The 26,805-nt window shown below is 44.2% G+C and overlaps 1 protein-coding gene and 3 long non-coding RNA genes across 12 annotated transcripts in view; 1 reads left to right on the top strand and 3 right to left on the bottom strand.

The window, feature by feature from the left end:
• The window catches only part of LOC143764346 (uncharacterized), a 48,698-nt gene extending 39,023 nt beyond the window's left edge, over positions 1-9,675 (bottom strand). For both annotated transcript variants that reach the window (XR_013213155.1, XR_013213156.1), the window contains exons 1-2: positions 9,619-9,675; positions 449-566 (exon numbers count right to left, since the gene is read on the bottom strand). This is a non-coding gene — a long non-coding RNA (uncharacterized LOC143764346). The remainder of the gene's footprint in view (positions 1-448; positions 567-9,618) is intronic.
• LOC143764331 (uncharacterized) lies at positions 484-24,946 on the top strand. Of its 8 annotated transcripts, XM_077249784.1 has the most exons (5): positions 530-586; positions 7,770-7,865; positions 12,773-12,798; positions 21,749-21,893; positions 23,439-24,619. In XM_077249784.1, exon 5 carries the CDS (start codon positions 23,444-23,446, stop codon positions 24,401-24,403), a length of 960 nt encoding a protein of 319 aa, XP_077105899.1. In that variant the 5' UTR covers positions 530-586; positions 7,770-7,865; positions 12,773-12,798; positions 21,749-21,893; positions 23,439-23,443; the 3' UTR covers positions 24,404-24,619. The 8 variants fall into 8 exon arrangements, with proteins under 8 accessions (XP_077105905.1, XP_077105907.1, XP_077105901.1 ...); XM_077249790.1 differs by lacking the exon at positions 7,770-7,865 and having other exon boundaries at positions 484-586; positions 12,773-12,832; positions 23,439-24,946; XM_077249792.1 differs by lacking the exon at positions 12,773-12,798 and having other exon boundaries at positions 489-586; positions 23,439-24,946.
• LOC143764348 (uncharacterized) lies at positions 15,265-21,678 on the bottom strand. The gene is made up of 2 exons (XR_013213158.1): positions 21,419-21,678; positions 15,265-16,526 (listed from the first exon to the last, which is right to left on the bottom strand). It is a non-coding gene; the product is annotated as an uncharacterized LOC143764348 (long non-coding RNA).
• The window catches only part of LOC143764342 (uncharacterized), a 34,990-nt gene continuing 30,545 nt past the window's right edge, over positions 22,361-26,805 (bottom strand). Inside the window, exon 3 of the long non-coding RNA XR_013213149.1 lies at positions 22,361-22,757. This is a non-coding gene — a long non-coding RNA (uncharacterized LOC143764342). The remainder of the gene's footprint in view (positions 22,758-26,805) is intronic.

Below are 26,805 nucleotides of genomic sequence, written 5' to 3'. Positions count from 1 at the left end.
GGCACGGGGACCGGACAGGCTCCCTGTAAATTGGCTGAGGGACTGGGCAGGTTACCTAGGAATGTCCATGGGTGCAAAAACTACTGATTGTAAATAACAGATTCCGTTATCAAATACAATAAATAACAAGAAACACTTTGGTATAGTGCAGTGCACAATACGGTTCTCTTTTGCACACTTCTTTTTTTTGCACACGTTTTAGTGAGAGAGGCCAAAACATGAACAAGTAACAAAACTGTTTATGGTAGCCATAGGGTGGGCCCCTAGAGTCAATTCCACTGGTGGGCCCTAGGCACCCCAGTCCGACCCTGCATGAAGGCTTGGGTTTTACACTGGATAGGAGCAGAGCAGTATATGTCTGCTCCCGTCTGACAAGCTGCACGCTGGCTATTAGCACAGTGGCGGCTGCAGTCTCCCCCCTGCAGTGAATGGTTTCGCCCCCTCTGACCTGATCATGAAGCTTTTCCTGCTGCAGTTTTCTTCACTCTGTGCACGCTGGGATTGGCTCAGGAACGCTGGGTCCTAGTGCCCACACTCTGCATTTCACTCACACTTCCTGGTTCTGCCTGCAGTGCAAACGTTATCAGTAAGTGCTGGGGATGGGACTTACTAGGTTTATTAAATTCAGGTATGTCACTATGAGACCGTTGGGGTATTGTGGGGGCTGAAAGTGAGTGAGGGGGGGACAGGGTACTGGGGGTGAATGTGAGACCATGGGGGTGTTGTGGGGGAGGGGAGACAGGGTACTGGGGGGTGAATGTAAGATAATTTGGGTGTTGTGAGGGGAGAAGGTGGGACAGGGCACTGAGGGGTGGATGTGAGATGATTGGGGTATTGGGGCTGAAGTGGGGGAGGGGAGACAGGTCACTGGGGGCTGAATATTATAATGTTTTGTTCTGATATTATATGTGCTCCATCATGTAATATTTGCTGTCTGGGGAGGCTGGAGATGGGGGGGGTAGGGGCTTTTGATACATACCACCTGGGTCTTTTATGAGTATTAGTATAAGGAGCCGCATACAGTTACCTAGAGCTGCATCACATTTACAGCACCACTGCAGCATTATTTTTTATTTCACTGCTGGAGCGATGCTGACAATCCCCGTCCCCTGCCCCCTGGCTGACACTCACCTTCTGGCGTTTTCATCTGTTTTAGTCTCCGCTCGGCTCCGTCTCCTGCAGTTTGTGGCCTGTCCGAGGCTCCAGTGTTTCATGGAGCAGCGCAGAGGTCACTAATCAGTGTGAGTCTGTGGGAGCCTCGTTCTGGCCTCTTTCTCACTCTCAGGCTATGTGCACACGGTGCGGATTAGCCGCTGTGGATTCGCAGCAGTTTTCCATCTGGTTTACAGTGCCATGTAAACCTATGGAAAACCAAATCCGCAGTGCACATGGTGCAGAAAATACCACACGGAAACGCTGCATTTTATTTTCTGCAGCATGTCAATTCTTTGTGCGGATTCCGCAGCGTTTTACACCTGCTCCTGTATAGGATTCTGCAGGTAGTAAAACGCAGGTGAAATCTGCACAAAAAACACAGGAAATCCGCGGTAAATCCGCACACGAATCCGCAACAAGTGCACATAGCCTCATAGTCTTACATTGAGCGCTAGTGACATAGCTTCTAACTTCTGGCCAGTCAGAAGCTGCGCTCACAAGTTTGAGCAGCGGCACTGCAGCAGTGCCACAAAATAGTGAATACGCCGGAGGATGAGTAAATGACCGGGGCATCCAAATCATTACAGGGAGCTGTGAGTCCATTATACTGTGTATAAGGAAGCTGTGAGTCTATCATACTGTGTATAAGGGAGCTGCGGGCCCATCATACTGTATATAAGGGAGCTGCGGGCCAATCATACTGTGTATAAGGGAGCTGCGGGCCCATCATACTGTGTATAAGGGAGCTGCGGGTCCATCATACTGTGTATACGGGAGCTGCGGGCCAATCATACTATGTATAAGGAAGTTGTGAGTCCATCACACTGTTTGTACGGGAGCTGCAGGCCCATCAGACAGTGTATAAGGGATCTGCGGGCCAATCATACTGTGTATAAGGGAGCTGCGGGCCCATCACACTGTGTATAAGGGAGCTGCGGGCCCATCACACTGTGTATAAGGGAGCTGCGGGCCCATCACACTGTGTATAAGGGAGCTGCGGGCCCATCACACTGTGTATAAGGGAGCTGCGGGCCAATCATACTGTGTATAAGGAAGTTGCGAGCCCATGATATTGTGTATAGGAGCTGCGGGCCCATCACACTGTGTATAAGGGAGCTGCGGGCCCATCATACTGTGTATAAGGAAGCTGCGGGCCAATCATACTGTGTATAAGGGAGCTGCGGGCCAATCATACTGTGTATAAGGGAGCTGCGGGCCAATCATACTGTGTATAAGGGAGCTGCGGGCCAATCATACTGTGTATAAGGGAGCTGCGGGCCAATCATACTGTGTATAAGGGAGCTGCGGGCCCATCATACTGTGTATAAGGGAGCTGCGGGCCCATCATACTGTGTATAAGGGAGCTGCGGGCCAATCATACTGTGTATAAGGGAGCTGCGGGCCAATCATACTGTGTATAAGGGAGCTGCGGGCCAATCATACTGTGTATAAGGGAGCTGCCGGCCCATCATACTGTGTATAGGAAACTGTGAAGGCATATTGTGCATATGGGAGCTGTTGGCCCATTACACTGTATATAGGGGAGCTCTGGGGGGCATTATACTTTCTATGGTGGAGTTCTGTCAGCATTATACTGTGTATAGGGGGAGCATTGGGCTCATATCTATAGAGGAGCAGTGGGAACATCATACGGTGTATAGGGGAGTTATAGAATCATCATACTGTGTATAGGGGAGCTGTGGGGGTCTTAGACTGTGTATAGGGAAGCTTTAAGCTCACCATACTGTGTATAATGGAGCAGTACATGGGGGAACTTAGGGGACATTATTAAATATTAAGTGGGCACTTAAGCATCATTGTTATAGGGGCACTCAGAGTATTGTGACCATCAAAGTTGCATATGGTCACAATATGGCGGTAAAGTCAATGTTCGTTTTTGTATATAGATTTATTTTCAATAACAGTGCGGTCATATTCTGAGGCTCCCCTATATTCACAATTAGAGTGCACAACCGTAGCGGTAATCAGGGTTAGCTGGTTAGGGGCCCACTCAGATGTTTCGCCCCCCCTAACTTGAAACCCTAGCTACGCCTCTGAATACAAGTCACGACTGGTACAGGAGGAGAGAGGACCCTGCCCGCGAGGGCTCACAATCTACAAGGGATGGGTGAGGATACAGTAGGTGAGGGTAGAGCTGGTTGTTTTGTTTGATCTTAAATGATGCTAATTTCCGCACCCTAAGTGCTGTGGTTTTAGCTGACTCTAATGAAGACAAAACAGTTCTGTTCTTTCAGTGGCATCTAGACTGCATGGAATTCTCGAGCTATGATCAAGAGAGGTGGCACCCTAAAATTCTGAACTGTTACACCAGGGTCCACTAGTTTTTAGCGGTGCCCTGATCCAAACATGCAGGAGCGACCTCCGCCTGCCCCTACTGCTAATATTTTGCCATTTCTGGCACTGTACTAAGTCTATATGGGGTGGCCAATACTTTCTGTACTTCTGTACTCTGATGCATAGTTCTTCCAAATCAGGATTCATCACTGTCACCATGAAGTAGGACCGACATTATGTACCAGAAAAGAAGACCAAGGCGGCAGCAGTGCTCCAGCCTGTGCCAAGCAGTAGGCAGAAATTGCACAGCATGGCGGCTCAGTGTTTAGCACAATTGCTTTGCAGCTTTGGTTCAAATCCCACCAAGGACAACGTCTGCAAGGAGTTTACATATTCTCCTCCTGTTTGCATGGGTTTCCTCCAGCGTCTCTGGTTTCCTCCTATACTGCAAAAACATACTGATAGTGAATTTAGATTGTGAGCCCCATTGGAGAAAGCGATGATGACTGTAAAGCGCTGCGGAATATGATGGCGCTATCTAAGCAAAGCATAATAATAAGTTGCTACCTTTTTGGTGAGTTATCTGAAGGAGATATTGACAGCAGCCAGCCCTGTTGAACTATGGTAGTTTGGGGGTCATTTCAGTGGCTGCAGTCTCAGCGCTTTTGGGAAAATGTCTGCTTCCCTTATTGCTACAGGACCGTCACTTTCTGTGGATTGTGCTTCTGGTCGTAAACTTACCCTGAGCAAACAATTGCATATGTTTTTGAAGATGTTGAGGAAAATAATTCTTTATTCTGCAACTTAATTTGTCATCAGAAAGTGCCCTATTGTTTAAAGAAGCGCTCCTGTCAAAATTTGTATTCTCTTAATTAGTGATGAATGAGCGTGCTCGCCACTACTCGATCGAGCATTGGAATACTCTGGTACACTCGTTACTCGATTGAGTATCAGGGGTGCTTGAGCGCCATGTTAGAGTCCCCACCCGGCATGTTATGCAGCTATAAGACAGCCAATAAAAATGCGGTTATTGTCTGCCATACATGGTAGTGCCATAGCAATGTTGGCTACCGACATTACTGTAATTGGCCGGCCACATCATGTCATCGGGTCTTATAAGATGCGTTAAATTTACAGTTAAAAAAAAAAGTCACACTCTTTTAAAGTGCGTTTACGCAGGTGTTTTTAGTCTGGTTTAGTAAATTAATAGTTTGAAAAAAAAATGACGCAACGTCCCTCCTATTTTTGATAACCAGCCAAGGTAAAGCAGACAGCTGTAGGCTTATATTACCTGGTAGAACTGTCCCGATCAGAGTTACTTTGTCGTGCTGGGATGGCTTTTATGCTATTTTTGATATGCAGTTTTTGCTTTTTACTTAGTTACAGCAGGGTTTTTGCTAATTTTTTCTCTTGTAGATTTTGCATGTTTTCTGGCCAGTGTGAACATGCGTTTATGTGCTGCTTGTGTACCAACTTAAGTCAAGCTCAATTTTTGTGTTTTTTCTTAGTAAATTAATAGGTTGAAAAAAAAAATGACGTGAGGTCCCCCCTATTTTTCATAACCAGCCAAGGTAAAGCAGACAGCTGTGGGCTTATATTACCTGGCTGGGAAGTTCCATGGTTATTGTGCCCTTCACAACCTAAAAATAGCAGCCTGCAGCCACCCCAGAATTGGCACATCACATTAGATTTGCTTGGCTCTTCCCAATTGCCCTGGTGTGGTGGCAATCGGGATAATGGTAGTTGGGGTTGATGGCAGCTGTGATTCACCCCCCCATAACTTTGTCTCTCATACTCTCAACTCAGCCTCTTTTCGTGTCCTGAACAATAGTAACCATGCCCCCCAGTATTGACTGACAGCCGGCTCTAATGCTGAGTGAACTGTCAGTCAGTGCTGGGGGCGCAGTTACAGCCACTTCTCTCCACAGAGCGGTGACTAAACCTGTGGTGATGCCACCCCTACGACTGGAAGCAGAATGCTGCCGGTTCAGCCTCAAGAACATCATTAGTTCAAATGAGTTTGACAGCACTTAATGACTGTTAAAACCAAACACAAGGTCTTGGTGCATCTCAAGTGTGGCCGAACAGTTAAATTCACATTCCCAACTATTGTTTTCCACCTACCTCTGCCCATCTGTTCATAACAAGTAGGTGAAAAGGTGCGCTGAACTACTCTGCCATGCCAAGAGTGCCCAGCTCGACTGGGCTTGGGTGGAAGTCATTTAGTCTTAGGGTATGGCTCCACGGTACGGTTTGCCGGCGGGATCGCCGCAGCGGCGAAGCCGCTCGGCGCTAAGCCCCGCCCCCTTTCTGGGACGCGATGGTGCCGGATGTGTACAGTACACATCCGGGATCATCGCACCCCTCGCCATAGGGCCCTGTGATATGCCTTGCGGGGACGCTGCGTCCCCGCAAGGTGTACGGACATGCTGCGTTCTGAAAAGACGCGCAGCATGTCCGGAGTCGCAGGGCCGCCGCGTGCGGGTTTCCACGCATAGTGGAGACGGGATTTCATAAAATCCCCTCCACTATGCTGGAACATCTGGACGCTGCTTGTTTGACGCTGCAGCGTCAAACAAGCAGCGTTTACGTACCGTGGAAACATACCCTTACTCCCTTTTACTATGATATTGGTGCCCTCGGGTTAGTACCATTAGTTGTAATGGTAGATTGGAAATCGTTGCTTCTGAGTATTTTTCAGAAATCCATTTCAGGCATTGACTCTGATCCACACAGAAACACCCACAAAACATCCCAGAAAGAGCCATTTATTAGGACAATCAACCAAAATAAAGATGCACATGCTGAGCTTTTTTAAAAATGTATTGGACTTTTTAATGCCATTTTATACACAGCCTTGTAACAGTTGCCTCTGGTATAGATGTTACTTTTCATGTGGTTAAAGATAATCTGTCATCACATTTGCCCTATGTAAACTATTAATGTGGCCATACAGGTTGTAGACTGCTGAAAAGAATTATATTTTTATACCTGTCTGCTTCCTGTCAGGTGCCTTGTGGATAAATCATCTTATCCCTCTTCTTCCAGGCTCTGGGGAGGACTCCAGAGCTTAGTTTACGTGAAGGGAAAGTTACCAGTGTGATGGCTGCTGTCTTGATCTCACTGCAGGGCTGTGTGTGATTATAAGGCTACGTTCACATTAGCGTCTCTGGGCGCAGCGTCGTCGACGCAACCCAAAACGCAATTCACAACGCAGCGTTTTTTGACGCATGCGGTCAACGCAGAACAACCCAATAAAAATTAAATAAACCACCATAAATTGCAAGAAAAAAAAAAATGTCACACACATAAAAAAAACAAAAAAAACAAACAACAAACATTGCAAAGAATAAAAAAAAAAATGGGCAGATAAATTCTATACTTACATCTCTTGAAGGCAGAGCTGTGTCTCGTGTACTCTCTGTTTCCAGACGTGCAGGCAAGTGAAATACAATGCAATCACCCTTTTTTATATCTATGGGGTGGTCTTGTCACTGTCTAGACGCTTCATCACTTGTTTTTTACTCAAAAGGCGCATGCGTCGAACAACGCGGGTCAATGCAGGCACCTGTGCCCCATGCGTTGTACATAGACAGTAATGTGTTTTTTTTTTGGCGCATTTACGACGCAAGTGCATTGCATGCGTTGTTTACTGGAAATTTGGCGCAGGAAAAATGCAACATGTAGCATCGGCCGCGCCCTGTCTGGTGCGCCCAAATGATGCATGCATCGTACAATGCTTGACAACGCATACCGGCGCATGTCCATGCGCCCCCCATGTTAAAGATAGGGGCGCATGACGCATGCGTCGGTATCCGTCGACGACGCTGCGCCCAAAGACGCCAATGTGAACGTAGCCTAACTGACACATTGGCAGGTTCCTCTCAACTTCAGCTTCCAGCTCACAGACAGACAGGGTTACAACATTATTGCAATACAGCAGACCTCAGAGAGCAGCAAAAGATGTGTTTGAAAGAAGACAAATTTCATTTCTTCTTGTTCTGTGTTAGTTACTTGTCTCACACTGATAACTCCCCTTCAATTTAAAATAAGCTCTGGAGGCAGACTTATCTTACAGGTAACATCCTCCCCAGAGCCTGGAAAGACATCATTCACAAATGAAGAAAAACACTTATTTCTCTGGAATAAGACATTGGATCACAGATACCAAGGTATCATTTTATTCAGCTTCCTATGACCTACAAGCTTATATAGATGGCTTAGGGGATGATCCTACTGACAGTTTCCCTTTAAGGAAAAGAAAGTATATACATCAAAACATTTTATAACATTTAAGCCATCTGTTGAATATTTTGTAGCTTGTGCTGCGACAACAGCTCTGAACAAGACATGCAGTGTGAAGACCTCTGAAGGTGTCCAATGGATCTGGTATTAAGAAGTTAGCAGCAGTTCCTGTAAGTTGCTTGGAGTGGACTCCATTGATCAAACTTGTTTTTCCAGCATATCCATTATCAATCGGATTGAGATAAAAATTGGTGACCGGTCATAACCTTGATCTTTGTCCTGTTCCTCAGGCAGTTCCTGACCAACCCTTATATTGTTGAAAGGGGCACCACCATAAAAGGGGCACCTCCCAACTTTTGAAGATGGGAAAGAGGGACAAAATTTGTGGCACGCAACGCACCCCGTGGCAAATATTAGGCCACGCCTCTGACCACACCCATTCATAATTAGTCACACCCATATCCACGTCCCAACCACACCCATTTAGCACTGCTGATCACACTGTTTCATATACAATAATTATAAACAAAAAAATATGGCCAGACAGTGCTCCATACTGTATAATGGCCACACATGATGCTCCATACTGTATAATGGCCACACATGATGCTCCATACTGTATAATGGCCACACATGATGCTCCATACTGTATAATGACTGCACATGATGCTCAATACTGTATATTGGCCGCACATGATGCTCCATACTGTATAATGACCGCACATGATGCTCCATACTGCATATTGGCCGCACATGATGCTCCATACTGTATAATGGCCACACATGATGCTCCATACTGTATAATGACCGCACATGATGCTCCATACTGTATGACTGTACATGATGCTCCATACTGTATAATGGCCCCACATAATGCTCCATACTGTATAATGACCCCACATGATGCTCCATACTGTATATTGGCCGCACATGATACTTCGTACCATGTAATGGCCACACATAGCTACTCCTACATACGCGGCTGCGATCCGTACACTTTGCACACACGGCTCCGCTCCATACACCTCATACACACACGGCTCCGCTCCACACACCTCGAACACACACGGCTCCGCTCCACACACCTCGCACACACACGGCTCCGCTCCGTACACTTTGCACACACGGCTCCGCTCCGTACACCTCGCACACACACGGCTCGGCTCCACACACCTTGCACACACACGGCTCCGCTCCACACACCTCGTACACACACGGCTCCGCTCAACACACCTCGCACACACACGGCTCCGCTCCACACACCTCGCACACACACGGCTCCGCTCCACACACCTCGCACACACACGGCTCCGCTCCGTACACCTCGCACACACACGGCTCCGCTCCGTACACCTCATACACACACGGCTCCGCTCCACACACCTCGCACACACACGGCTCCGCTCCACACACCTCGCACACACACGGCTCCGCTCCGTACACCTCGCACACACATGGCTCTGCTCCGTACACCTCATACACACACGGCTCCGCTCCACACACCTCGCACACACACGGCTCCGCTCCACACACCTCGTACACTATTACTGAATAGCCGGGGCCCGGCGCACAGGCTGCTGTACGGAAGAAATGATGTGATCATGTGAAGAAGTGCAGCCGCTTCTTCACATGACAATATGACATCACATGATTCATTACCGCTCAGTGCCTGCCTGCAGTACTGGCTGCTATGCTATTGAGAGCGGCCCGTGCGCAGCGTGCGGTGCAACTTGCGAGTGTGTGCATGCAGCATGCCGACCTCTCAGCCAGCCAGCAGCGTTAGAGGAACAGCTGACTGACTGTGTGAGGCTGAGCTGAGAGAGGAGACAGAGACACACACGGGGACACGGACGCACTGACTGCACGCACTGACTGCACGCACAGGCTCGCCGCTCAGCAGACCCACCACCACCAGTCACATACCATTGCATCCTGATCTAGACTCCGCCTCCTCTTCTAGGTCTGTGGACTACGGTTTTCTAATGCTGCATTAGTTTTCTTTGTGTGACCTCACAGCACACCTCAGACAATGAGCTGTGCTGTGATTGGTCGGCTCGGCTGTCCTGCCCAAGCAGCACAGGCGCACTGTAATATCATATAGTCGGAGAGGCTGTAGCTGATGGTCCGGACATTTGCTGATTACTGAGTCAGTATTGTAATGTAATGTACTAATGTGTAAGTAAAATCTGCCTGCAGCATAGTTCTAGACAGCCACTAAGACAGTTATTGGAGGCCCCCCTGCAATCTAAAGGTGACACAGGTGGGGGTCCGGGCCCCCATAGAAAATTTCTAATTTCCTGTGGTCCCCCTTCCCCACTGTCTCCTAATTTACTGTGGGGCCCGGTCACCTCTCCCACCATTTCACCTCTGGGGAAGGGCCCCAAAGGGGCACACAGGGGGGCCCTCAAGAAATTAGGTGACACAGTGGGGAAGGGGTCCTCAGGAAATCAGGTGACGTGACACAGTGAGGAAGGCAATATTTCTACGTGGCTGGGCAATATACTACGTCACTGGGCAATATACTACGTGGCTGGGCAATATACTACGTAGCTGGGCAATATACAACGTGACTGGGCAATATATTACGTGGCTGGGCAATATACTACGTGGCTGGGCAATATACTACGTGGCTGGGCAATATACTACGTGGCTGGGCAATATACTACGTGGCTGGGCAATATACTACGTGGCTGGGCAATATACTACGTCACTGGGCAATATACTACGTGACTGGGCAATATACTACGTGGGCTGGGCAATATACTACGTGGCTGGGCAATATACTACGTGGCTGGGCAATATACTACGTGGCTGGGCAATATACTACGTCACTGGGCAATATACTACGTGGCTGGGCAATATACTACGTGGCTGGGCAATATACTACGTCACTGGGCAATATACTACGTGGACATGCATATTCTAGAATACCCGATGCGTTAGAATCGGGCCACCATCTAGTAGTACTAATAAAACGTTATCTAGCCCTGCAAAAAATAAGCTATCACACAGCTCCATCATCCGAAAAATAAAAACGTAACTGTACTCATAAGGTAACACAAAATCTTTTTTTGTCTCAATGCTCTATGTTTTGTTTTTTACTACTCAAATAATAAAAAAATGGACGTTTGGTATTGCCGTCATCATACTGATGAGCCGAATGATATTGCAAGGTCATTTTTATCACAAAATGCTCAATTAAAAACAAAAAATCCTTTTTTTTTCACAATTTCACTGAACTTGGAACATGTTTCCCTTTTTCAAGTACACTATGTGTAAAAATCAATGGTGTCATTCAAAAGTCCAACTCGCCCTGCAAATAACAAGCCCTCATATGTCTAATATCAGACCTGGGCAAAGTGCGGCCCGCGGGCCACATCTGGCCCTCTGGCTGTCTCAGTCCGGTCCATGGACCAAGACAGTCGTGGGGCTGGAAATCAGAGGTCCATGGGCCACACAGTGCCCGCCCGCTCGCTGTCTCTCCATCTGTGGCTCTGGGCTGCGCCGCTGACTCCTTTGGTGGATGAGGAGCCTCCTGCCAATTCCTCCAACAATCAGCGTGTGAAGCAGCTGATGCGATGACGTCACTTCATTGCGTCAGCTGTGTACCCCGAAGAGTCAGCACACTGGAGGCAGGGAGAGAAGCAGAGCGCCAGGGAACGGGACCGAGGGGAGTATGTGGTGTTCATTTTTTTTTCTCATGTGTATGGGCTATTTGGGTGGGCATGGGGAGGCTATGGGGGTGTGACATGGTGCTGCATAAGGGGGTGACATGCTGCACATGGGGAGGTTATGGGGGCGACATGCTGCACATGGGGAGGATATGGGGCGACATTCAGTGTATATGGGGAGGCTATGGGAGGCTCATATGATATACAGAAGGGGCTGCGCTCAGGTTCAAATGATATATAGGGGGATGTCAACATACTTAATTCTGCTCAATATTAGGTGATACAATTAATATTAATAAAATGATCAATAGTATAATTATAATATATTGATATTACAGTTGAGCAGAATTAATTTTGGCCTATTGGTTCGGCCCTCCGCAGCAGCCACGGTCTCATGTGGCCCCTTGGGAAAATTAATTGCCCACGCCTGGTCTATATGGACATAAAAATAAAAATGATGGCTCTTGGGAAATAAAAAAGGAAGCACAAAACTAGAGCTAAAAGCTGGAAAATTTCCCCATCGTGAAAGGGTTAACAAAATTAATAAAGGGGATAGGGGAACTACAATACCCAGAGAGATTAGCAAAATTAGGATTATTTAGTCTAGAAAAAAGACGACTGAGGGGCGATCTAATAACCATGTATAAGTATATAAGGGGAAAATACAAATATCTCTCCGAGGATCTGCTTAATACCAAGGAAGGTGACGGTCACAGGGGGCATTCTCTGCGTCTGGAGGAGAGAAGGTTTTTCCACCAACATAGAAGAGGATGAAGAATGGCCCCACTATCTTTGTATGGGGAGGTATACGAGATGGTACAACAAAGATAGTGGGGCCATTCTTCATCAATGGAAACCTAAATGCCACTGGATATCTGAAATTGCTACATGATGATGTGTTGCCCTCGTTATGCACTTTAGATGGCACGTTCCCTGAGTTTCTCCAGCAAGATGTTGCACCACCACATTATGGGTGTCAGGTCCGAGCATTCCTACATGACCAGTGTCCTGGAAAGTGGATTGGTTGTCATGGGCCAGTTGAATGGCCACCAAGGACTCCAGACCTGGCTGATCCCCTTAGACTTTTATCTTTGGGGTCATCTAAAGGCAATTGTCTATGCTGTGAAGATACGAGATGTGCAGCATCTGAAACAACGGATACTGGAAGCCTGTGCTAGCATTTCCTCTGCGGTGTTGCTTTCAGTGTGTCAAGAGTGGGAGAAAAGTTTGCCCCCTCTCATATACTAATGTGCCACAAACCGGAAGTTGTTATCACCAACCATTCCCATTTTATTTAGGTGTATCCATATAAATGGCCCGCCCTGTATAGGAAGCCTAATGTCATTATGTCAGGAGCTTAACCTGTATTTTGTTTTCTGCTCACTTCTATCTTTTTCTTGCCATAGTGAGCCGACACCAGACAATCTAACGGGTGAGTTCAATTTTGAGATCTCAGCCTCGGAATTGTGAGTAGTGCCCCTGTTTCCATTATTAATAATGAACATTCATGTTTTTATAGATGGGATGTCATTGTTTTCTTGATATTCACATTTAGGAACAGGGTTCTCTACATCTTCAATCATGTGAGGTTTAGGGTTCATTCACACGGCCATCAATTCTGTCATACAAAAGAATTGGTCCGACTCAAACTCTCCCCGCTCTGTCTCAGAGTTTAACTGTAGTTAAACTGTAGCTGTGCACACCGATAGTTAAATGTAGTGTAGCTCCAGGTGGGCTCCTCTGAGCGCGGGGCCCAGGCCAACAGCACCCTCTGACCCCTATCGTTAGTTACACTACTGCATGCACCTATAGACTTGTATGGGTACGTGTCATCCGAATATCAGATACACTTGCACCTTGCTGCCATAATTGCACATCTGCACTATCCCATAGAACATTGGGCCTAGTGCTATCCGATACAACATCACATAGGTCTCGGCCATGTCATCGATCGTGTGAGTGAACCCATAAAATATAGTTCCTGGTCTGTGCGGTGAGCTGCTTATTAGGCCTCATCTGCACTTACATGTTTTCCTCAGTAATTTGAAGAATAAATGTGAATCTTTCTATTATATTCTGTGTGGGTTCAGCTTTGAGTTTTGTCTTACAAATCCCAGTGCTGAATGGTGACCAAAATAAGAAAGTGTGAATGAGGCCGAACTCTGCATTAGTCTTGTGTCCTGCTCTGTCTTCTTTATTTCCATATCCGTACTGGAGCCAGTGCTGTAAAATGACATTCCATTCCACAGTGTTGGGTTCTGTACTGGTAATTGGAATCAAGGAGAGTTATAAGCCTGGGGTCTGGTGGGCTGTGTGTATATGTATACTGTATACACACACACAGACGGAATACGCAGTGGAATATGGCCAGTGGGATATAGAGGACCTCCTGTGCTGTGCAGTATATAGAGGATGTGTCCTGTGCTGTGCAGTATATAGAGGATGTGTCCTGTGCTGTGCAGTATATAGAGGATGTGTCCTGTGCTGTGCAGTATATAGAGGATGTGTCCTGTGCTGTGCAGTATATAGACGATGTGTCCTGTGCTGTGCAGTATATAGAGGATGTGTCCTGTGCTGTGCAGTATATAGAGGTTAATAAAACTACGTTTGATATTACATCATTTTGCAACATAATTGGTATTATTTCTATATAACAGCAAGGTGGGCCCCAAGAATGATTTTTCTCTGGTGGGCCCAAGGTACTCCAGTCCGACGTTGCACCTTGCACACACACGGCTCCGCTCCATACACCTCGCACACAAACGGCTCCGCTCCATACACCTCGCACACACACGGCTCCGCTCCATACACCTTGCACACACACGGCTCTGTTATATCCATGCTGTACACCTCCTGACCCCACACAAGGCATTACTTACATTATCCTGCGGCTGCAGCACCATGTGGCAAGTTGGCAACCAGCACAGGCAGCCGAGTCCTCAGTCCTGCAATCCTTGGAGGTCCCGATCATGTGACCCCTGACTCCTCCCCTCCTGTGACCTCATCACAGGTCCTGTGCACAAAAAGCAGGCAGCCATACGGAAGGGTAAGAGTCTGGGGCATGGCTTAACACAAGTGTCGGCCCTGCTGTCACTCAGCGGGGTCAAAGCGTCCCGTGCTGGACAGCAGGGCAAAGGCTCAAAACCGGGACAGTCCCGCACAATGAGGGACGGTTGGGAGCTATGGGCACCACCAGTAGGTAATCCCGCTGCCTTGAAAAGCAGTACCTGGTCTGCACAGTGTTTAGCAGGTAGAATGCATCAAGGTACGTGCTGCCAGGGCTCAAGATTTCCAGCAGAACAAAGCCCCATGACACCACCTCCAACGGCTTGTCTTCTTACAATAGCGCATCCTGGTGCCATTTCTTCCCTAGGTAAGCAATCTTCACCCACCCACCTGTCCACATGATGGAAAAGGAAATGTGATTCATCAGTCCTCACCATTGCTCCACAGTCCAGAACTGGAGTTTACATTCCTATTTAGGGTGGTTTCGCCAGTGGATATGATTCAGCATGGGCACTCTGACCGGTCTGCAGCTAAGTAGACCTGTACAATAAGATGTGTGATAATCATAGCATTGACATCCTGTGTTCTGACACTTATTGCTGATCTAACTAACATTATATTGTCATCATAATCACTATTGTCATCGTGGTTCATCATTATTATGACAGTAACTTTTATATGGAAAAGCCAAAAAGTTCATGGCTCAGGAATACAAGAAAATGTATCGTGTGTTCTTCACATATGAAAGTCAATGGAGCCCTTGGAACATAGCAGATGACAAACTTGCAAATATGAGATTTTCCCAAAGTTATGAACTCCTGTAAACCTACTACATCATCCTGATGCACGATCCCAAAGCCTTTTGGAAATAAAAAAAAACACATGTCCACTGTATAGGTAGAATGTTTAAGCACCCAACATCTACAGCACCGTAATACAATTTTATAAACGTACAGTGTGCGCATCCATATAAAATACACAATATAAACAAAGAATCATTTCAATACAAGTAAACAAGTGACAATCAATGGGATGATCAATGATGATAACATTTCAACATCTAACTTGACATAGGTCAATGGCTTGTGATATGTTATCTTGATCCTCTTTTTAGATAACCTTTTTGTTAAAATTTGCTATTGTGTTTGCATTAAAGAAGTCTCATAAAAAAAAATCCCTAAATGTTCCTAATTTTGAAAGCGAAGTAGTGTAAGTGTATTAAAATACTTCCAATCAAAATCTTCCTTGGTTTCCAGCATCTCTCCAGTCCTCTTGTGGATTGCGTGAATGTTCCACTTTTTTGCTGGCTCACAAAGGGACCATTGAGTGAGGAGGTGGCTACTTACACCAATATAAGCCTATGAAGCCTAAGAATGAGGATCCATAAACCTAAATTGTGAAAGTGAATTCTGGTCTACACCTAAACCCCTGTTTGACCACATTAGTCTGTTTTCAGGTCACGAGACTCAAAAGAGGACAGGAGCCTCACAAAAGACAGAGAAAGAGGGAGATCGGTATTATTACCGAGACTTCTTTGTTAAGCCAACAATTTTCAACTTTTAGGTTATTAAAGATGGGCAACAACACACAGTTTCAGCTCTTTTCTAAGGCTAATGTTTTCTGTAAGTATGAGGAAACTCTCAGATTGATTTTATCCTCACGTATTCGAGCTTTTGACACTTCCAGCGTCTCATTTTTTTCTCTCAATTAACATTCTTAAAGCATTGATGTGTTCAGGAGGACCACTCATGATGTCAGACACTTTAATCCTCCAAGGGTCATAAATACAGTTTTCCTGGCGTTCACTGTTCACCATGCCACAATTAGGAGGTACCCAAGCACAGTCATATCCGTGATCGTGCCAGGTGAGCCGTAATGGGTGATCTTGACGGTCAATCTTCTTAACCTTTCCCACTCTTACAGAAAGCTTCAGTACGACTTTTGGATCTGTTGTATTTATCGGATAATTTGACGCCTTCCGTATATCTGTACTAACGTAGACTCCTCTTCCCAACATCCCACCACTAGAAACTTGAAACCCATGGTTGATGATACTATAAGCTGCATTTAGAGTTGTCCCATGGTACATGGTGTAAAATCTTCTTCCAGGATGTTGTCTTTCCATTTCTTTAAAAACAATTTTTGTTTGAGAACCTGTAATATAAAAAAGGAGAATTATTGTTTCAATGTGCAACAAGATGGAAGAATCACCTGAATGTAAAATAAAGGGAAATCTGGCATTACTGGGAAACCTCCTGATGAGACACAGGACATACACTATTTCCAATGGAAATCGTGGTGGTCAACTTGAAAATGTAGTTCCACTGAATCTAGAGATTGACTTCAGGGGTCACATCACTTGTGGTAGATGGCACAAGTAAAAAGTGTCAGGTGTCGAGCAGCTTTGTATAGCTTTGCTCTATCATTCCTCTTAACTTCCAACAATCTTGTCATAAACTGATCATTGCCTGCGCACTGCAGTACTTTGCTCTGCCCTCAACAGGGCAGACAAAGTACGCCTGCGCCAGAGCCGCAGCGTGAAGAAAAGAAGAGGACGTCATCCGATGAAGATGGGAGGTCCCGGACCGGCCCGCGATGCCCATCGGACCGAACCGCAGCGGGACCGCCCCTAGATGAGTATAATATAACCTCTTTTTCTCATCATTCAGGATACAATGCTGGTGGGCTTAGCTCACCTTCGATTTTGGGGGTGACCGGTTCCCTTAAAGGGTGGGAGAAAAGAATACTACTTATTGGATTTGGCCCTTTTATATCACGCTAAGTAAAGGGCACAATGCTGGGAACCACGTTGTAGCATTATCGCTTATTAAAACGAGCCTTTTAATTTCAAATTCAATTCATGTGTCCAGAGTATCCAGTCAAACCAACTTTTTAGAAAGACATATAAAGGACAATTCCCTGCATCTTTAAGGCTCCTTGTTGTAAGTAGAGACGAGCTGATAAATATGAGTGGAATTGAATGCGCATTTAATATTAGAATTCACATCCACATGGATTCAGCAAAATAGCTACCACTCGCCGCCAATTTTATGAACCATAAAAGGCCACCCTATGTCTCACATCTTCAGCACCTCAACATCACCTGTCCAGTCCTCGCTGCATCGTTAGACCGTCCCCCGAGGATTCTGCGCAAACTAGCAAAAGGTCATGCGCAAAACCCTCCCGGTGATCTCAGAGCGGCATCGATCTGAAGATGCAGTGAGTACATGACAGGTGACAGGGAGGAGCGGAAGGATCACATAGGTGAGCGGTAAGGTGAATATAAGGATTACTATATTTTTTGTATCTTATTATTCTCTGGGGTCTGGATAGAAAATCCACTTGTATATGCAAATTCTATTTTTGCCTGGTCTGATCATCTCTGGTTTTGAGCAAAACATATCTAGTTGAAAATTTGATTGTGGGAAGATACAAAATTACAATTTTTGTTGAAAAGAGCAGCAGGACAGTACATCTAAATTAAATATGATTATTATCGAGTTACATTTGGATAATTTGTGATATTACAGCTTTATATGTAAATTCTTCATCATGGAGATAACACAAAATGTTGACTGTCTCTTCCAAATAGAAAACTGGTGTGTACAGGTGCAAACTAATAGTAGCCATCTCCATACATAACAAACAAATAAAGTTACCGTATATACATGAGCATAAGCCGACCCGAGTATAAGCCGAGACTCCTAAACAAAAAACTGGGAAAACTTAATGACTCGAGTATAAGCCTAGGGTGGGAAATGCAGCAGTTACTGGTAAATTTCAAAAATAAAAATAGTTACCAATAAAAGTAAAATTGATTGAGACATCAGTAGATTAAGTTTTTTTGAATATCCATATTGAATCAGGAGCCCCATATAATGCTCCATAAAGTTCATGAAAGGCCCCATAAGATGCTCCATAATAAAATATACCCCATATAATGCTGCACAAAGGTTATGATCCCATAAGATGCTCCATAGAAACATTTGCCCCATATAATGCTGCATTAACCCCTTCACCCCCAAGGGTGGTTTGCACGTTAATGACCGGGCCAATTTTTACAATTCTGACCACTGTCCCTTTATGAGGTTATAACTCTGGAACGCTTCAACGGATCCTGGTGATTCTGACATTGTTTTCTCGTGACATATTGTACTTCATGATAGTGGTAAAATTTCTTTGATATTACCTGCGTTTATTTGTGAAAAAAACGGAAATTTGGCGAAAATTTTGAAAATTTCGCAATTTTCCAACTTTGAATTTTTATGCAATTAAATCACAGAGATATGTCACACAAAATACTTAATAAGTAACATTTCCCACATGTCTACTTTACATCAGCACAATTTTGAAACAAAATTGTTTTTTGTTAGGGAGTTATAAGGGTTAAAAGTTGACCAGCAATTTCTCATTTTTACAACACCGTTTTTTTTTAGGGACCACATCTCATTTGAAGTCATTTTGAGGGGTCTATATGATAGAAAATACCCAAGTGTGACACCATTCTAAAAACTGCACCCCTCAATGTGCTCAAAACCACATTCAAGAAGTTTATTAACCCTTCAGGTGTTTCACAGGAATTTAAATAAAAATGAACATTTAACTTTTTTTCACAAAAAATTTTACTTCAGCTCCAATTTGTTTTATTTTACCAAGGGTAACATGAGAAAATGGACCCCAAAAGATGTTGTACAATTTGTCCTGAGTATGCCGATACCCCATATGTGGGGGTAAACCACTGTTTGGGCGCATGGCAGAGCTCGGAAGCGAAGGAGCGCCGTTTGACTTTTCAATTAAAAATTGACAGGAATTGAGATGGGACGCCATGTTGCGTTTGGAGAGCCACTGATGTGCCTAAACATTGAAACCCCCCACAAGTGACACCATTTTGGAAAGTAGACCCCCTAAGGAACTTATCTAGAGGTGTGGTGAGCACTTTGACCCACCAAGTGCTTCACAGAAGTTTATAATGCAGAGCCGTAAAAATAAAACAAAAATTTTTTCCCACAAAAATTATTTTTTAGCCCCCAGTTTTGTATTTTCCCGAGGGTATCTGGAGAAATTGGACCCCAAAAGTTGTTGTCAAATTTGTCCTGAGTACCCCATATGTGGGGGGGAACCACCGTTTGGGCGCATGGGAGGGCTCGGAAGGGATGGAGCGCCATTTGGAATGCAGACTTAGATGGAATGGTCTGCAGGCGTCACATTGCGTTTGCAGAGCCCCTAATGTACCTAAACAGTAGAAACCCCCCAGAAGTGACACCATTTTGGAAAGTAGACCCCCTAAGGAACTCATCTAGATGTGTTGTGAGAGCTTTGAACCCCCAAGTGTTTTCACTACAGTTTATAACGCAGAGCCGTGAAAATAAAAAATAATTTTTTTTCCACAAAAATTATTTTTTAGCCCCCAGTTTTGTATTTTCCCAAGGGTAACAGGAGAAATTGGACCCCAAAAGTAGTTTTGCAATGTGTCCTGAGTACGCTGATACCCCATATGTTGGGGTAAACCCCTGTTTGGGCGCACGGGAGAGCTCGGAAGGGAAGGAGCACTGTTTTACTTTTTCAACGCAGAATTGGCTGGAATTGAGATCGGACGCCATGTCGCGTTTGGAGAGTCCCTGATGTGCCTAAACAGTGGAAACCTCCCAATTATAACTGAAACCCTAATCCAAACACACCCCTAACCCTAATCCCAACGGTAACCCTAACCACACCTCTAACCCAGACACACCCCTAATCCCAACCCTATTCCCTACCGTAAATGTAATACAAACCCTAACCCTAACTTTAGCCCCAACCCTAACCCTAACTTTAGCCCCAACCCTAACTGTAGCCTTAACCCTAGCCCTAACCCTAGCCCTTAACCCTAGCCCTTAACCCTAACCCTAACCCTAATGGGAAAATGGAAATAAATACATTTTTTTAATTTTTTATTTTTTCCCTAACTAAGGGGGTGATGAAGGGGGGTTTGATTTACTTTTATAGCGGGTTTTTTAGCAGATTTTAAGATGGTCTCTTATTGGAACCTTGAGACCATCAAATCTGTATGTCTAGATATGAACAGACAACGAGCCTAAGGTACAGTACTGTAGGCTGAATGATAAAGTAACATATAATGTGAATTCAAAAGGATCACGGGGTGCTGATGGTTGCAATGGCAACCGGAAACCAAACAATGGATTCTGGCTCTGACAACGATGAAAGCCTATTAGATTCAATAAAGGCTGAGTCACACATAACGATATCGTTAACGATATCGTTGCAACGTCACGCTTTTGGTGACGTAGCAACGATCCCGCTAACGATCTCGTTATGTGTGACAGCGACCAACGATCAGGCCCCTGCTGGGAGATCGTTGGTCGTTGGGGAATGATCAGGACCATTTTTTGGTCGCTGATCACCAGCTGTCATTGCTGGATCGGCGTGTGTGACGCCGATCCAGCGATGTGTTCACTTGTAACCAGGGTAAATATCGGGTTACTAAGCGCAGGACCGCACTTAGTAACCCGATATTTACCCTGCTTACCATTGTAAAAGTTAAAAAAAAAACAGTACATACTCACATTCTGATGTCTATCACGTCCCCCGGCGTCCACAGGGTTAAAACTGCTTTCGGCAGGAGCGCTGCTGCCGAGAGCTTCCCTGCACTGACTGTGTCAGCGCCGGCTGTAAAGCAGAGCACAGCTTTGACTTCACCGCTGTTACTGCCGGCGCTGACACATTCAGTACAGGGGAGCTCTCGGCAGCAGCGCGTGCATTAGCAGCGCTCTTGCCGAAAGCAGTTTTATCCCTGTGGATGCCGGCAGGGGGATGTTACCTGAATTACAAAATTAACGATATCCATCATCAGCCATTAGAGTTCCATGTACAGGTGTCACCTTTCTGAAGTGTAGGGTGAGTCAAGACACTAGTCCCGCTTCATTCGTCTTCTGACTTCTGTGCATTCTTGTTACTTACCTGACTGTGTAATACTGAGGGCTTGACAAAAGGCATCCAGTGTATACAGAAAGTGGTGTAAGATTCGGTATGCTATAGCCGATGCTCACCTGTTTTATTCTCCTGTGTGCGCGACTCTGTAGAGGGCTCCTAATTTTTGTGGAGGCTGCAGCCGTGGATATATCCCATCATCCCGTCACTCACTATGTCAGTCAAAATCCAATTTAAAGTGAAAAGGGAAGTTCGCAATAAATCTGCTTCTTAGGGGACTTTCCTCTTCACTGACGAAGCCAGTGATACAATTTCCTGTATTTTGACATATTTATAGTTCTATTTCTGCATACCAAGATTGTTACCACCCATGTATGTGTCATTTTGTTGTTACCTTTGGACTTTTAGATTGTAAAGCTGAGATAACGTGCTGTCATTTTGTTTTCTAGGAAACCGAAAGTCAGGTTTTGTGTAGTGATATCTGCCTCGGGCTCAAGCGAAAAATCGCTTAACTGAAACCTGAACTAGTTTGGAAGTTAATAGATAGTGGTGCAGTGACGAATACCGATGCACTTCTGCTTTCTCTTACATCTGGTGAGTAGATATTACAGGAGGCATATAGGGATATATAGTATTGGATCTAGTGCAGGAGCAGACAATGCACTTGAAGCCTTTTCAGCTGGTCAGGGGCCATGCACTGCTTGTAATTTTTCAGTTTCCTCCTCTTGAGAGCTGGAGAAGGAGCCCGATGTATCTGTCTGCACTCAGCAGATGCCTTCACAAATACTTAATCAATTATTTGATTTTCTTGACGTTTGGTCTGTGACGCTAGTCACTACTCATGGCCAAGCCGTGAGGCTGGATAGTCAAGAGGTCCAGGGTCAGATACCAAGAGGGCATAACAATCCGAGGTCAGAATTCCGAGGAAGGTAGCGGATCAAGACAAAGGGGCAAGGCAAATGGATAGGCAAGGTCCAAGGTCAGGCAACAAAAATCAAAGACAAAGACAGGAACACAGAGAACAGAGCAAGCACACACCATTTGATCAACTGGCACTAATTGGAGTCAGAGAGCCAGCTAAATAACCAGCTAATCGATCGAATAGCAGACACATGGAGGGAGCCTCAGCAAGTCATGACCCTGATTGGACGACTGAACTGTCACTCAACATACTGACAGCTCAGCACGCCTCTGCCTACAATTGGATGGCTGAGCTGTCTATCACCATACTGAAAGCTCACCATGCCCCTGTCATTGATTTGATGGCTGAACTGTCACTCACTGCTTAGACACACCTATAGGTGGAATCGTGACATGGTCTTCCCCTGGATCCAAATTCGCAATTGGTAGCATGGTAGGCAGAAACTTTAGCAGTGAGCATTTTAGGGAGATTTTCTTTGCTTATAGATCTAGATAGTATTCCTCTTCTTTACATGCATATTGTACTAGTACAAATACCTGTATATAAGACATGAAACAAAAGTATTTATATTAAATTATAAGAAAATAATGAAGAACAATTACAATATTCACATCTTTTGACACACTTTAAAAAAGTAAACATTACAAACCAGTAAATAAAATGAACATATTTGGCATTTCTGTACACATAAAGACAATACAGAGAAAAGTGTATTTATGGTGATTGGCTAATGGTGGCTGATCTACTGACGTCAATAAGATTGAACAATAGTGTAATGTGTATGGGAGCCGTCTGACTCTCCTCTGACAAATGAGGAGGAGAAAAGGAGGACACGGCATAGACAGTTTAGGACAGCTGATCCCTTTGCCCCCCCTGAGATAAGCTAATGCTAGAGTAGTCTGACCACGAATCTCTTGGGTCTAAGGAGTGCTTGGCAGAACTAAACATTCCTATGTATGGCAGAGTTGAAAGAGATAGCTGTCCGAAAAATCAGTTGAACCAGCCATCTTTATTTTTATAGGAATCAGTTGATGAGACCTCTTCCTAAAGAACGCCCTTAAAGCACATATTCGGGTTGGATACTTTGGTATAACATTTTTAAATTGCATTGCAAATGGTAGATGATTACACTTTTGGCCTCAATGGAGAAGGCATCTCACAAAATGTCTACGTATCCCTCTGTATGCCACTCATCACATCTTTCTTCTTTATTACAGTAATCATGGCTTATCGCTCTAAAAAGTTTTCAAACTACAGTAAAGATATTTGGAGAAAGGAGCTTTCGCCTGGATTTAAGGAAGTCATTCTCCGCAGTAATGCTCTGCCACAAGGTGGAAGGATCTATGTGATGTACCATGGAACTACATTTTCTGCAGCTAAAGAAATAATTGAAAATGGATTTGAGCAATCTAAAGATGGAATGCTGGGAGCAGGGGTCTATGTCAGCAGAGACATAAGCAAAGCTCTGAGGTACCCACTTTATGGCAAATCACGGCAGGTTGTGCTGAAGCTCAGAGTAAGTGTAGGCAAGGTCAAGAAAATTAATTATCGAGGTCACCCTCTGCAAACGACATGGCATGAACATGGCTATGATACTGCCTGGCTGCCACCGTACTGTGGAATGGTTAACAGTGGGCTGGAAGAAGATTGTGTCTGGGATCCCAGGAGAATCAAGGTGGAGGGCATTGCTAAAGCCTCGAAACAACATATGGGAAAGCTGAAAAATTTGCTTATTATGCAGCAAAGCCTTAGCAGTGACAAAAGTTACAAAGGCAATAAAAGTGACAGAATTTACCAAAGTGACAAAAATGGCATTTACGAAAGAGATGAAAGTGACGCAAGAGATGAAAGTGACGAAAGAGATGAAAGTGACGGAAGCGATGAAAGTGGCGGAAGCGATGAAAGTGGCACAATATCTGAAAGTGACGGAAGCGGTGAAAGTGACAGAAGTGAGGAATGTCATGAAAGTGACGGAAGAGATGAAAGCGGTGAAAGTGACGGAAGTGATGAATGTCATGAAAGTGGCGGAAGCGATGAAAGTGGCACAATATCTGAAAGTGACGGAAGCGGTGAAAGTGACGGAAGTGATGAATGTCATGAAAGTGACGGAAGAGATGAAAGTGATGCAATATATGAAAGTGATGGAAGCGGTGAAAGTGGCGGAAGTGATGAATGTCATTAAAGTGATTAAAGTGATGAATGTTATGAAGGTGATGAAAGTTGCAAAAGTGACAAACTTTATGAAACGTACAAAAGTGATGAATGTTGCAAAAGTGACAGTTGTACCTGTATTCTTATTTAAATGTGACTGTCATCTGTCTTGCAATTGTCTACTTCTATTTCCATGTATACAAGTCATTTTTTGACCAGACAGTTTAAATGAAAAGAATAAAAATAGTTTAAAAAAAAATTATGAGGGAGATGTTTATTTTATATAGTGTTGATCGAGGAGTGAAATGCTCTAATGCTCGGTACTCTAATCGAGTACGTCAGGTTCTAGTAGCGAGCATAATGGAAGTGAATGGCAATCTTGAGCATTTTTCCGGAGGATGGAAAATCTCTCTCTCTACCCGGCTCAGATTATTCACTTACGGGGATCTGTGCACATGAGCACCATTCAATACTCGGCAGTGCTCGCTACTCGATCGAGGACCCCAATGCACGTTCGCCCATCACTAGTACTATATGTTTCTATATGTGGCCACCCAGTAATTATGATGTAAGTTGTTACATGCCTAGGATTTTGCTAACATTTTGCAGCATGGATACACCATACATGCCATATAGATCAATATAATGCCTTTAGCCAGTGATGCACTCCATAAACCTTGATCAATAAATAAATCTATCCTCTAAGGAGGCTATGAAGAAATTGGCATGTGGGGGCCAGGTTGGACCCCATTATGGTCTCCCTAAATAGCAGGAACAAAAAGGAACTAATTCTTCAGATTGAGCTACTCTGAGGTACTGTAGGTGACGAGAGGTACGGCCAGGCAGGCTTACCCATAATGCCCTGAAACTATCCCATCACATTGTCTAGTGCAGCCAATCACATTGGACTATTTCAACCAGTAAAAATATTTGGGGCTGGCAAAGTTGCACCATTATATGCTTTTACTGCATAGGGATAGAGGTCAGAGCTCACAACTTATTCCACATAAGGGACAGAAAAAGGCAATATTGTTAATGAACATTGTTCATGATGGCAGCAGCAGGGCCAGTGGAATTGGTGAATGTATTCCAGGTATACACATTTCTCATCCTTCTTGAAGCATAATGTTTTTCTCTCTCTCACACACAGATTGGATACACTATTTGGGGATGGTAAAATGTTCTACACACTATGCCAAGGCAATTGGACTACTTGAGATTTGCCACCAAAAATTTGCAGCAAATTTAATTTTTGGTAAAATATCACCAAAACTGGTGAATTCAAAGTTCAAAAGGATTGATAATCTCTGCATAGTATAAAATATCTGTGGACCAAATATAAAAACATTGTTTTACCTCTTGGGGTTTCATTTTGGTTTGAAAACATTTTTGACAACAAAGACCCATCTTCATCTCAGGTTAGGTGTGAAATTACACTTTTATGCTCCGTAATATTTCAGTGCTGTGTTATGTGTTCTTTTAACCAAGGATACATCCATATTTTGGCCTTTTTAACTTTTATTATTTCTTCTACCATAACATTGAAGGCTTTGTTGGGCTAACAGAGGACTTAATTTTGTGACACATATTACATTTTTGAATGGCACCTTTTTGATTTATTGATCGGCCTAAATACCTTCTTTTTTTGTTTTGTTTTTTGGGAGGGTTTTTTTGGCTTTGTTTCTGTTTTATGTTTATTAAAAATGTGTGACATGTATGAAATAAACTGCATAATTGTGATATATATATATATATATATATATATATATATATATATATATATATATATATATATATATATAAAATTTATTATGTTTTGGACATATAGCGCTGTCATATTTCACAGTGGTTTGCAGACATGTTCATCGCGGTCCCCATTGGGGCTCTTCTGAAAGCCATATCTTTTAAAACATTTTGTGAACAATGATGTGTAAGATCCTGTTTATTTGTATTTTTGGGGTTTTTATTTTGGTTTCTTTTTTGTTTTGTTTTTTTGCAGGATGAGTTGCCATACTAATTGGTATCATCTTCGAAGGAATCAAACTTTGGAATATATACACTTTCTATTCCATCCTTTAAGAGAATGGGATCTATGGGAGCAGTAAAGTATAGGCGCTGGGGGTATTCACATGGCCTAATATTTTAATTTTTTCTGAGACGCAAGTAAAAGATGCAGATTTTCCTGCTTTCTCATCGACAATGAGAACATTTCATTCTATGGGAATTGACAGGCATTTTCTATACCTTATTAAATACCATTTATACGTTTGGGGCATAATTAATTACCACTTACTAGCCAGTAGGAAAACCTATGTATATAAGGTGTTATTGTTATGATTTGTATGTTTTACATTGAGCATAGCAATAATTGCCACATGTATCATTGACTATACGTTTGCTTACACGATACAGCCTGCGGCGTTAAACAAACGT

The sequence above is a fragment of the Ranitomeya variabilis genome, chromosome 4, assembly GCF_051348905.1.
Source record: "Ranitomeya variabilis isolate aRanVar5 chromosome 4, aRanVar5.hap1, whole genome shotgun sequence".
NCBI lineage: Eukaryota > Metazoa > Chordata > Amphibia > Anura > Dendrobatidae > Ranitomeya > Ranitomeya variabilis.
Note: the sequence above shows the minus strand (reverse complement) of the source record. Positions and strands in the feature narration are given on the sequence as shown.

Bases quoted from the DNA above. Each gene is read 5' to 3' on its own strand.
- LOC143764331 (XM_077249790.1), top strand. From the start codon at position 23,444: ATGGCTTATCGCTCTAAAAAGTTTTCAAACTACAGTAAAGATATTTGG.